General features: G+C 53.8%; 1 protein-coding gene across 1 annotated transcript; it reads right to left on the bottom strand.

The window, feature by feature from the left end:
• Positions 1-116: 116 nt before the first annotated feature.
• CTNND1 (catenin delta 1) lies at positions 117-11,276 on the bottom strand (the record flags this gene model as incomplete). The annotated part of the gene is made up of 18 exons (XM_079537516.1): positions 117-209; positions 337-434; positions 556-603; positions 900-987; positions 1,529-1,643; positions 1,750-1,942; positions 2,192-2,342; positions 2,983-3,110; positions 3,369-3,437; positions 3,666-3,683; positions 4,075-4,228; positions 4,599-4,716; positions 4,978-5,161; positions 5,266-5,729; positions 8,815-9,347; positions 9,556-9,714; positions 9,950-10,021; positions 11,082-11,276. The coding sequence occupies 18 exons, from the start codon at positions 11,274-11,276 to the stop codon at positions 117-119; spliced, it is 2,880 nt and encodes a 959-aa protein (XP_079393642.1).
• Between the last annotated feature and the right edge of the window lie 1,572 nt (positions 11,277-12,848).

The raw sequence follows: 12,848 nt of genomic DNA on the forward strand, positions 1-12,848 counted from the left end.
TGTGTTTACAGCCCCTGTGGATCAGGATCAGACAGTGATTGTAGACTGCAGCGATCAGAGCGCGATTTGGCTGCCCAAAGCACCCCTAACAGCACAGCAGGATTTGCCACCGTTACTCAGATTGGACAGGGCGCTGCAGGACATACCGACACAGAGGAAAACTCAGCAGGATCTTCCTCTGCCTCAGGCTGGGATTCCTGCCCCTCCTCCTGCTGCAGACACACGGGGTTAGTAGGGGCGAAGGAGCAGGCGGGGGTTAGTCACAGGAGCCCAGTTCTCCCAGTGCCATTCCCTGCACCTCTGCCCACTCCAGCTTCATTGAGAAAGGCTGCTCACCATCAACGGTGCTGCCTTCACTGGCTCCGTGTCTCCAAGATCACCAGATCGGTCCAGTGTCCTGCTGTGGTCCATCTCGTTAAGTGTGGAATAGTTGTCTGGAGGAAGACAGGAGACCATCAGTTGCACCACCTTTTTGTGAGGCAGCATCCTCTCCATAGGAGGCAAGGCATTCCCAGCACATCAGAGAAGACGCCCTTCCTCCAGTCCCTTTCCTACCTGGTCCCATGTTGCTCATCTGGATCTCCTCCCGGGAGGATTTCTTGTCTAGAAGGATGAGAAAACAGATCAGGCATAGCCTCTGCAGCCACAAGCAGCAATGTAATCACTGCTGGATAAGGCCAGATGGAGCTCCAGCCTCAGCACTGTTGGCCCAAGGATACTATAGTACTGTAAACTCTACGTAAGCTCTGAGAAAAAGAAAAATAACCCCCCCAGCTCATGGTTTTGCAGGAACCCCTGGAGAACCCAAGGAAGCTGGGGGTGAAAAGTACAGAGGGAGCACGGGTACCCACAAGGCAGTCAACATGGAGACAAGTGCCAGCAGGAGGGAGGGCACATACCTGTTTTTTGGTTCCTGTCAATGAGAGGCAAGGTGCTGTCATCAAATGAGTTTCCTCCTTGTGTCCGAGAGGCATTGCTAAGGTTCACCTGGAGCACCAGAAAACAACCACTCATACTCCATACACCAAGCACATAGCAACCCTCCGGCCCTGGCAGCCCCAGCAGCGCTTCTCTCCCACAGTCCTTGAGCAAAGGACCTGAAGGTGCTCCAAAGCCCCTGGTGGTGTACCCACAAACAAGGATGGAGGCAGTCTACCTAGGCTGGGTCAGGGCAGCACCCAGTCTTGAAGAGGCAGCTGCAGCTTTTAGGAGGGAAAGCAAATACCAGAAGACCATTTCCATTTCCCCTCCCCCCCCCCCCCCCCCCCCCCACACACACACACAATGGCTTTAGTGCTGCAGACTCTCCCTGCTGGTAGATTTGATGTTCAAGGCTTAATACTTTGCAGAGTGTTTCTGCTCCACTGCCATCTACCCACTAAGAAGTGGAAGAGGGGACACCTTCAAGGGTCTCTAGTGACAGGAGCAAGAGAAGAGCTGAAATCAAACACTGCTGAGTTCCTGGAGCACTTCTTCCCTGCAGCAGGACCCAAGCTAGAACAGGGTACTGTTCCACCACTCCCCGTACCTGGAAATCTGACTTCTTCCAGCCTTCCTTCTCCAGGGGCTTCCGCAGCTCTTTATATCCCCAGATTGTCTGCAAGACGAGGGCAGCTGCTCGCACTTCTCTCTCTGAGCGGTTCCTAGAAAGCAGTGAAGGAAAAGATGTTTGGCAATATCCACAGCCTCAAAGCCCCCTTGGGAAAAAGCTGCTCTCCACCCCTGCACTGCCCTTCAAGCAGAGCCTACCCAGTTTTGTTGATGAGCACCAACTTCTCAATCCCCTGCGTTTCCCGCAACTTCTTGGCAGCCTCCAGGTTGTCTACAATGACTTCGTTGATGGTATTGAGGATGGACACCACTGTATCCTCAGAGAGGTTTTTGGCTGGAGTCTGCTGGCCTCCAGGCAGGTTCTTCACTAGGTTGGGGATGGCGTGTTTACCTAATAAGGGCAAACAGTTGGGCGTGAGCGAGCAAGGAGGACAGTGACTAAAAGAAAAAAGTCACTACTGAAAGATCAGAGATAGGTCACCAACTCTAATGCATCTCCCAAGGAGCCCAGTATATGTTTATCTGGGAAATGGACAGCAGAAAGCCCCTGGGCAGCCACTGTGCCCACGCATGTCCTCAGCCACCTAGTCTAGAGGAAGTTTTAAGGCAAACGGACGTGAAGCATGCCCACAGCTCTCACCTATCAGCTCTTTGTTACGTAAGTCAACAGCCAGGTTGCGGAGGGCTCCAGATGCTGCTTTCACCACACGCTCACTGTCATGGGTCAGGAGGTCAGCAATGGCTGAGAGTCCCTTCTCTTGGCGGAGTGCTGAGCGGATGTAGCGGCCGTACTGCAGGGAGAGCAGAACGCCACGGTGGAACCCAGGGAGGCAAAGCTTCGCACTGCTCCTGAGCACGGGGGCACTACTGGGAGCTTTAACACCCACCCACCTCAGAAACCAAGGGCCCCGGGTTCACCCGTAGGGAGAGGTGCTGTGAAGGTCCCAGACCCATCTCCAAGTAACCCCAGGCAACGCCTGTGAATGGGAGAGGGCTGATTTACAGGTGTCAAAGCCCTCCCTGCCAGTTAAGCATGCTTTTGTTTGATCTTTCTATATACACAAAGAACACAGAGCAAAGGCACGGTAGGACCACAGAGTGGGCCCAAATCTACACTCCTTTCTTCCAGAGTGCAGAAGGGAAGAAGTGGCAGGGAACAGGCTGCAGGAAGAGACAACAGGTAGCCCTTGGAAAGAAACAGATGGCAAAGAGCAGAGAACCCTTAACAGCACAGGAGAGATTTGGTCCACATTTGAGCTGTGCTGCTGAATTATGCCTTCTTCAGAGCAAGTCACTTGAAGTGCAACAGCCTGGAATGCCAGAGCTTTGACACTTCGCAGCTCTGTTGACACCAAAAAGTGACGTGCCCCAAATCCCCCTTCCCTTAAACACTGATGAGCACCAACAGGTCCAGCTCTACAAGGCACTCACCGTCCAACTGCCAGCACACAGATTCTGAATTGCTCCTGCTGAAGCCTCTAGGATGGGTGGAGTCTTGCTTTCCTTTAACAGGGAGATGTATATCCGGACCACTTCTGGCTGGAAGAGGAGCTCATAGCCTGCCAGAGAGGCACAGAGAGGAAGAACTTACTCATAATTTCTGTGAGTACCACCAGACCAGCAGGCCTCCACAGGGCTGCCTGCAGCACAGCTTGTGAGCCTGCGCAACCACAAACTACTTTCAAGACAAACCTCTGCCCATTTAGGAGGCTCTTTTCAGTGGGGAGAAAGAAAATCCATCAATGCCACCCCTTCCCAAACTGCTCGTGGGAAGGCAGCCCCATGCATTCGAGTCCTGAATACACTAGATAACATACCTTTGGCTGGAGTTGTTCTTTTGGGAAAATCCACTGTATCTGCACCAGGGTCTTCAGGAAGCTTTTTACCTTTAAAAAGCAAGCACAGAGGCATAAGACGCCTCATTTTCCACATCAGCCCAGCAGCTTTTTGCCACTTGCTACAAGAACAAGCCGAGAGGTGAGCAGAAGCTACATGCCACCAAGGACATTAGTCACATCGCAGGCAGCACAAGGCCAGCTGCAGGGGAACAAAGAGCTCAGGAAGGCACCCAATCATTTTCACCAGGGAAAAATTAAAATCAAGAGCACACTCACCTCTGGAGAACCATTCGTCTATTGGCGAAGCGGAGAGGAGGACAGGAGAGAGGGGAGGCAGGAGGAGAGAAGTGCCGACAGCATCATGGGGCAGATCGTTTGGCAAGAAAGCAAAGGGAGGGGGAAAGGACAACACATAAGAAAAGGGAAGATGTGAAGTTAGTGGTTGTCCATCCACCACCATCCCATCACCACAGAAACCCACCAGGGCACCGTTAGCTCGTGTCAAACGCTTTGAATGAGTCAAGCAGTAACTTCCCAAAGCAAGGGAAGGCACAAGCCACCGTGTTTCCAGAGAAAGCCACAATTTAGCCTTCACACGAGAGATGAGAGAATGAATCACAAAGATCCCAGACCACCCTCAAGCCCCACTGAAGCAAGTATGTCTTTATGTCACAAGCCAACGAACCTTTGCCCTTCTTGGCACCGAAGCAGCTTGCAGCATGGGGCCCAGCATTGTTGGTGGTGACCAGAGGAGTCTCCTGGTAGCGCTCAGCATGGGGGATCTCACGATGGACTTGGTAAGACAAGTTTCTCAGCAGGCACACGCAATTCTCCACCAGCTACAGAAAGCCAGACAGTTCTACTCAGAGCAGCACGTGCCCAGTCCACATCTCTGGGCAAAAGCTGCAGTCACTAACTTAGTCACAGCCCAACTGTAGGGTCAAGTACTCCTACTGCCAACTGCTGGCTGAGAGCCCAACATCTGGTCACACAGTACATGAATCATACCCCACGGAGGCTCTCCTCCCAAGTATGGAAAGGCAGGTGCCTGGTTTAGGTGTTCCTCAAATAGCCCTGTCAGCTCAAATTCCTTGATTCCCCTCCATCTTTTGCCCTTATCAGAATGAACCCAGGAACAATCCATAAATAGCAGAGCACTGTGTATCCTTCCCAGCTCTGCTGGCCCAGGTAGCATCCCCTCTGTAGTACCTTGCTATCTGAGTCCTTTTGGCCAATCTCAGACTGGATGATGTATATCAGGGCATCCACCAACCCATCACATTCTCGCAGCTTCCGACGGGCTTCACTCCGCTCTGAGCTCACATTCCTGTCAATCAAGAGAAATACAGCATGGGGGAGACAGCTGAGGGCAAGCAAGGAGCAGTCCACACCCAAAAGAGCTCAAATCAAAGGGAGACTCCTCTCTGGCTTCTCTTGACAGAGAAACTCCTCCAGTGCCAAGAAGCATCACCACATTGTCAATAGTGGTCAACAGCAAAGCAGTCCCTTCCCACTCCAGCATGGAGTGTTACAGCAGCCCCAGCACACTACAGCTCTCTGCCAGCTGTTTGTAACCCTTCTCCCTTACCTAAGGCAGCCGGCAGTGTTGGTGAGCACTGATTCCCACTCAATGTGGCGGGGTTTTGAGTCCTCGTTGGGTTCTCGCTCCCAGCCTGAGCGGGGGATGATGACCTCATCAGTCAGGGCATGCAGTGCATGATCCACAATGGCCATCTTGATGGAGTCATGTGAAGACAGGTTCCACAGTGTTCCTGCAAAGCCACACACGCTTGGTCAGGGCACGCGGGCTTTAAATGCCTGCACCCTACATCTCATCCAACAGGTTAGCACCTCCTCACCTCCCCGGAGCCGTTACCTGTGATGACCTCTGTAAGGTCCATATCATGGGTCTTCCGTAACAGGCGCACCAAAGCAGGCACCCCGTCACAGTTCTTGATGGCAATCTTGTTGTCTTGGTCCTTGCCGAAGGAGATGTTCTTGAGAGCCCCGCAGGCACCATAATGCACCTCTTTCTTGGGGTGGTCCAACAATCCCACCAGCACTGGAATGCCTTTCAGCTTGCGCACCTCTGTCTTCACCTTGTCATTACGGTAACACAGGTGCTGCAGGTAAGCAGCTGCATTGGACTTGACAGCATCCAAGCGGAAGCTCAGCATCGCTATCACCTCTGGCAGCTCTGGCTGACGCCAGTTGCCCGGGGCCGGTGCTCCTTTCCGCAGGCTGTCCAGACTGGCCAAGCTGCCGCGCTCATGCTGAGCCAGGGGGGCCCAGTAGTACCGGTCGGGAGCCACTTCATCCACCAGCATGTCTTCGTAACTCCTAGGAGACAGCAAGCATCAGTGTGAGCCCTACACCCTGTCCAATTCAGTAGAGGATGGGGAAAAACACGTACAGTACGCAGTCACCACTACTTGCTGCAGCATACCCGCAAAGGGAAGGAACCAGGCTGCAGAGCAGCACTGTGGTATCTTCCTTCTCCCCATAGAGCTACACAAGGCCCAGCAGGAGCCTGGAGGCCAGCCCCAGGCATCTCCGAAATGGACTGGGCAGCCCCAGTAGCAAGTAGGGCCACTTCCCACCCAACAGATTTCTTCTGGGTCAGACATAGAGTGTCGCTCTCTGCATAACTTTTATAGTGGCAAGGCCCAGCCCTTAGGCTGAGCCAGCCCACGTAACAGCACCAACAACTACTCAGGCCCACGGCCACTAGAGGGCAAGTTCATCCCACAACATACTGCTGGTGAGTGCAAACCACACAGAAGTTCTCCAGCCCTCCACGCCCAGTCTTGGTACAAGCAAGTCCTCTATCTGACAGTAGTGCACACACACCCAAAGCATACAGAATCCCTGATTCCAACCCTATTTTTAGGTCACTGTTAAGCCTCCGTGGCAAACAGAATCTTCCCTCCACCTGGGCAAAGGAATTTGGCAGTCTCCAGCAGAAAGGGACAGGAGGAGCAGGGGGTTGTATTACTGACTGCTACATCCATTGGGACTATCGTGTTACACACTGTGGTTGCACAACCCAGGTCCAAGATGAGGCTGTGTCCCCCGGCTCACATCTGCTCAGCCACTTTCAGATCCTACTTCTAAAGCTCCTAAATCTGATGTAGGAAGGATCCCCGTCACTGACTGAGTGGGTACATAAAGATGCAAGAAAGGACGGTGAGCAGTTCTGCTCCCTACACAATCTCCCCTAAATAGAACTTGCCAAAACCAGAAGCTCCAGGGGCACAAAGTCACAAGGGCTGGCAACCAAAGAATGCTGCTCAGTCTGGCAACTGAGAACATCACCTTGGCCACCAACAATGCCTTTGCAGCAGAACAAAACAGGAGCAAGACAGCTGCCCAATGCCAACACTGCAAGAGACATCTCAACTCTTTCCAGCACAGCCTGCAGCTGGCCTCACCCCTGTAAGATGCCTTTAGCATCCCAGAAGGGGTATGGGATGGAGTAGCAAAGGCAGGGGAAGGCAAGGAAAGCACTCCTGTGCCGCTGCTGAGCCTTCCTGCAGGCAGGGAGCTCCGAGCAGAGTCACGCAGAGGGTACAAGGCCACATACCGCTAGCACACACACCACACTCTCTGCCTAACACGCTCCCTTGTCCCCCACGTGCCTGGCAAGCTGCCTCTCTGAAAGAAGTCATTAAACACCAGGCCCCTGCTCAAGACAAACATCTTGGAGGCAGGGGGTGGGATGCTGCTCTTGCTTGTTGCCATCTCGGTGAGCCAGTCAGCTGAGCAAGATGGTAACTGAGAAGGCAGGGGACAAGCCAAGCTCAACAGTGCCTGGATTCCACAGATTGCTGTGATCTTTATCGGCCTGCATGGGGAGGGAGAGCCTGCTCATGGGGCCGTAGGAAAGGGCTGCACACATGCCCTGTCTTCTGGACTCTGCCTCACCCCTTTTGTCCAAGGGGCATGCTGAGAGGCCAGACGGGGGCTCAGGACTGCCAAAGCTGGCTTCTCACAGCCTTCTCAAGTCAGCCTCACCGGCTCTCCTTTAACCAGCACACACTTCACAACAAGGCTGGGGAAATCAACCTGGGAGAACAACTGCCCCAACTGGTTCAACACAGCAACAGAAACGCTCGTGCTGGCACAAGCCAGAAGGACAAAGCTCCTCCTTCAGTCTCTGCAGCAGCCAAGAGCTACTGGGGATTTACAGGATGCACCCTGAGAAATGGGTGGATCTCTGACAGGGGCTGGCAAATACCTCCTCTTCTCTTCCTCTCAAGCCTCTGCTACTTGTCCTAGGAACCTAAGGAGCCTGTTGTCAGCCCTCTGACTATCCCCATAGCAGGAATGGATGTACATTCCAGCCCACCAGCAACTCCTCCCCATTGCTGGGGTTCAGGCTCAGCTTCTCACTCCAGTCCTATCTCAGTACTGTTCAAATTCACTCCAGCACCTCCTCAATCTCCACTTGGCAGCACAAACAGCAAGTAGAGCAAGCTGAGAGGTTTAGCCAGCCAGCAGCCACGTTCACTAGTATGAGTGAACTGTGCAAAACAGCTGTCGTTGGCAGGTAACGTTCCAAGATGCCTGCAAGCATCTTGGAAGGTAGTTTAGGACCACCCAACCCCTCTTCTACTTGTCCAAGGCAGCTGCACAGGAGTCAGGCTGGAAGAGCTGCTGATCACCCATAGCAGAATGAAGGGGAGAAGCTGCAACTGTCAAACAGGTCGAGCAGCCTGTCCCACCCTGCAAGAGCATTCCCTAGGGCAGTGCAGCGCTAAGCCTTGTTTGCTTCAGCCCCAGGCTCAGCACAATTCCTTCAGGGCTGCATGCCACTCTCAGCTTGGCAAGAATGCAATGGTGAGGTTGCTGCCGCTTCCAGCAGACATCAGGCACATTTCCCAGCAGATAAACCAGACTGGGGCATAGGATGAATACTGCAGCACCCAACCTCAGCCAGTGACAGAGCAGCTGGATCTTTCTCACCATGCTAATAGAACAGGTAGTGCAGAGGAAAAAGCCCAGAGCCATGTCCAGCCACCTCACGGAACTCCTCGCTGCAGGACAACTGTCAATTAGCACTGAGTATTAACCACCAATTAAGCACACAATTAATTTGAAACAGATACAAGATTTCTCCCGCACGAGCCACGCCTGACTCAGCTTGTGGTGCTGTCCCTCCTTCTATTCGCACTGCAGTGAACACCTGAAGGACTGGAGGGTATAAGCTGCTGCAGAGAACATGAAGAATTTTAAAGCAGTACAACTCAAATTATGTTCAGTTACCTATTATGTTACATCTTGTTACAGCAAGGCTGGACTTAATCTCGTGGGTCTTTTCTAACATAAGTGATTCTATGGTTCCTTTGAAAAGAATGAGTTGAAGGAACCCTAATGCAACCCTCTGCCCCCAGCGCGTGCTGCCACGCACTCAATACCCCAATACCTGAGCCGACGTCGAGCATCAGATGGCGTCCCTGCTCTCCTGGCTGTGCCATAGTCAGACATAAGCCCGTAGTCCACATCATCAAAGCCCACACTGCGCTGGTCATCTTCCAGGCCATATGGCTCAGGGTGGAAGTGGTTGAGGTCCATGTTACTGCCCCCAACACGTACTTGAGGTTGAGGGCCATAGATGTCCTGGCGGCTGGGGGCCCGGTAAGCGTCCATAGATGGGCGATAGCGCTCATCAATGCGGGTGACACGGGACAGGCTGCCATAGCTGTGATCGCTGCCCGGGTAGCTGTCGTCATAGGGGCGACCGTAGCCATCGGGGTAATGGTAGTTGCGAGGAAGTGTGGCCGTGCCTGGGTGGTTCAGGTAGCCGCCAGGGCCACCGTTGCCGTTCTTGCGGAAGTTCCTGTCCATCGTCTGGACGTAGTTGCTTGTGACAGGTGAAGTTTCCAAGGGTAACCCGTCAGGCCCCATGGGGACCTGCTGCACCGTTCGGGTGGTCACAGTCTTCACCACTTTCTTCACCTAGAGAGATGGACATAGGGTATATTCTCATCAGGAAACTGTCTCACCCCACAGCCCTGTGACCTCTGAGGCCCCTTTCAGTCCAGCACCTCCCTCTAGGCAGGTTTCACATAAACAATGAGCTGGCAACGATCACAGCTGTGACACCGACCACTGAGTCCCTAGCTGGCATCCAATCCATCTACTCCCTCCCTCCCCAGGCACATACCGTGGTCTCTGTGCGTCGGGTTGTCCCATCATCTGATGTCTCCACAGACACAACAGACATGGCCCCTTCTGGGTCCTCCTCCATGGTGTACGTCTCCTCTACGATTTGGCCCGGGTCCTGCATTCTGGGAATTGTGCTGTACAAGAGGTGGCTGTGGTCCTGGGAGGAGCAGGAACACAAAGTCATCAGCACAACTGACACAGAGCCAGAAGAGGAGATCTTACACCCCAAGGAGCCCCAACATCCCCTTGCACAAGAGGGTGTACTCACCAAACATGCCCCGAGTCCTCTCAGCCAAGGTGGTCACATTAGAAACACAAGTTCCCCTCAGCCAGCTAGGTCTCCCCACAACCCCATCCAGCAAGGAGGCTGCCCACAGCTTCATTCCTCTCACCTGTGGTCCGTTGAGCTTCAGATCTGGGAACTTCTGTCTTTCCAGGTCAGCATCACCCAAGAAACGGCCGTTCTGAAATGCATATCACCATTGCAAGCCTGTTACCCAACCACTCCCCTGTCCCTGCCTGGATTGCAGCTATCCCCACTTTCCTGCCAGCCCCAGGTCCCAAGCTGGCTCCGACAGCCATAGCACATGCCATACATCACTCCTCAGCTCTGTGCAGCACACAGAAAGCCAGCACCCAGCCCAGTCGAGCTGAGAGAAGTTACAGGACATGGCACTAAGCCTACCTCCCCCACACTACTTGCATCTCACTCAAATACCCTTATGGAGAAGCCAAAAGCCTCCCAACTCCCCCCAGTTGCCCTGGAGACCTTTCCTATCTCCTGAAGCAGGAGCTACAAGCCCTGAGGCTAACAAGGATTGCAAGGGAGCTGACTGCTGGGTGTTGCAGCTTTATCTGCTCACACTGTCCCTCCAGTTGCCCTTTCCTATCCCACATTTCTCTTGGCAGCACCAACTTTCACACAGTCAGAAAGGTGGGTGCCTTTTACATGACACTGTGCCACCAGCCCTGAGGACACCCTCCCCAGAACAGCCCAGGAAAGCGAGAGCAGGACAGAGACCTTGAGCCAGGGCGTTTTAAACCACACTTCAAGCCCTGTAGAGATCTCTCACAGTCCTGGCTCGGCTACTCCAGGGATAAACCAAGATGCCAGCAACGTGCCCATTGCCACATGAGAGGAGACAAAGACACACCCTCACAGCTAATACACCAACTCACGTTCCATATTCTGACAAGCCAGGTGGAACATGCAGGGATATCCAGGTACTGAACACAGCCAACCTTAACTGCTCACGGAAGAACAAAACCAGAGCTGACGTGGCAGCAAGACCTTCCAGGCCAATACCTTCTGTCCAGAAAGACCCAGATAGGTGAGCAGAGGATGTGCAAACATCAGCCCCGGCCACATACAACACTGCCAGCATTATGAGACCAGCATAGCCCTCTTCTACCTCATCTCTAAGGAAGGCCAGAGGGAGCCAGGCCCAGGGCCATCCCCACTGAGACGGAGCTGACAGGGACAGGGGCTCCGGGAGCCTCCGTGCCCACCTCTGCCTTTTTTACCTGGTGCCGCCGGGAGAGTGTGCCGTTGGCCAAGCCCGGGCCGGCGTCCTGTGGGGAGACCCGCACTCTTTCCAGCTGGGCTGAGACATGGCGCCGCTCCTCCTCCAGCGCCCGTGTCAGCTTCTCAAACTGCGCCTCCTGCTCCTTGACAGAGGCAAGGATGCTGGCGGTTGACTCCACTTCCGAGTCGTCCATGGGTGACGGTTACCCAGGACGGGCGGGGAAGGGGCGAAGGGCACAGGGAGGCACAAGCAGAGTTGGCTTGGTGTCAAGGTGAGAGGAGGAAAAGTGACCCAGAAGGGGAGGAGCCCCGCTCTTCACTGCGCATGATTTGAGGGAGGAAAGGAGGAGAGAAAAAAAAAGGTCAGAAGAGACTGATTTCATTATGACAGATTTTCAGAACAGGGGAAAAACAATAACAAGACATTCACAGCTCCTTCCAATCCACAAAAAGGAGCACAGTGGGACAGGACCCCCAGGAGGGGGCTGCACAAACCCCTCTGAGAGCTGCCACTCCACCACCACCCTCAGGTCCTCGTCAGGGTTCCCAGACCTGCGGCCATCCTAGGAGGTCCTCAGCCCACTGATATGGGACGGGCATCGGCTGAGAACCATCAACATCCCCTCCCAAAGGAAAACAGTGAATTAGCACATCACAATGAACACATTTTGACAGAGAAATCATTTTCTTCCATACAGACCTGTTAGAGGAGGAAGCTCGGGTGTGATTGGCAAAGGCACGGGACAGCCAGGTCTAGACGTAGAGAGTCATGGGAGAAATAGCCCAGCCACCACAGGGAGGAAGCAGGAGGAAGAGAGCTGCAGGGACAGCAGGAGAACGGGGTCAAACCACGAGCAAACTTAAATCAGAAGGCAGGGAAGGGAACACAGGCTGAGGGTCTCCTCTCCTTCTGAAGGATGGAGCTGGGTCAGCTGCAGGCTCGCACCATCTCTGCGACAGCTCCCTCAGATACTGCAGCCCCTCAAACAGCTCCCCGCTGACGAGGAACACCATGGGCCCGGCCCTCCACCTCCCCAGCCAAGCCCCGGCAGGCCCACAAGAGGTTTTCCCAAACCCATACAGTCACAGCAGGCATGTGGGGACTCGCTCGAGCCAGGCAGCCGAGGCAGGAACTGCTTTCCCACGGTCTCCAGCACAGCAGCAGCTTTGCCCGCTCTCCCAGCACCAACCCAGGGCCAGGAACATGGGCACCGCCACCCTCACACAGTACCTATCTCCTCCAGGCCCTCGCTCCCTCTGGCAGCCCAGTCCCTCCAGTTTCAGTCTGACGCAGATGGTGGGTCAGAGGCACCAAGAGTAGAGTGGGTGTTCTTTCGTTTGTTTGTTTTTTTTGCATCATTTTTAATGTGGAAAATAAGTAAGAATTAACTCAAGAGTATTTAGATTAAACACTTCCTGAAATGCCTCCCCCACTGCCAGCAAGCCCAAATCCCTCCTGTGGCTCTGGCTGCCCCAGAGCTTCCCACAGACACCCGAGGAGCCCATCTGCCCCAGCACTATCAGACAGACACCACTGTGACCAAATCCAGCAAAGCAGGCTGGATTTTTTCCACGTGCTTCAAAGGCTGCCTGCAGCATATCCCAACATCTGGTTGCCTCCATTCTGTAATGCCTTCATCAATAAAAAAAAAAAAAATCCAGTTCTTCTACTTGTGTATGTGCAGTGCCCAGCAGAGATGAGGCTCTAGATCACCTTGCCTCCCTGTCTCTGCCCCGTAAGAACTCAGCTCTCACCCTCAAATCAA

Source organism: Tetrao urogallus (genome assembly GCF_951394365.1).
Source record: "Tetrao urogallus genome assembly, chromosome: 6".
NCBI lineage: Eukaryota > Metazoa > Chordata > Aves > Galliformes > Phasianidae > Tetrao > Tetrao urogallus.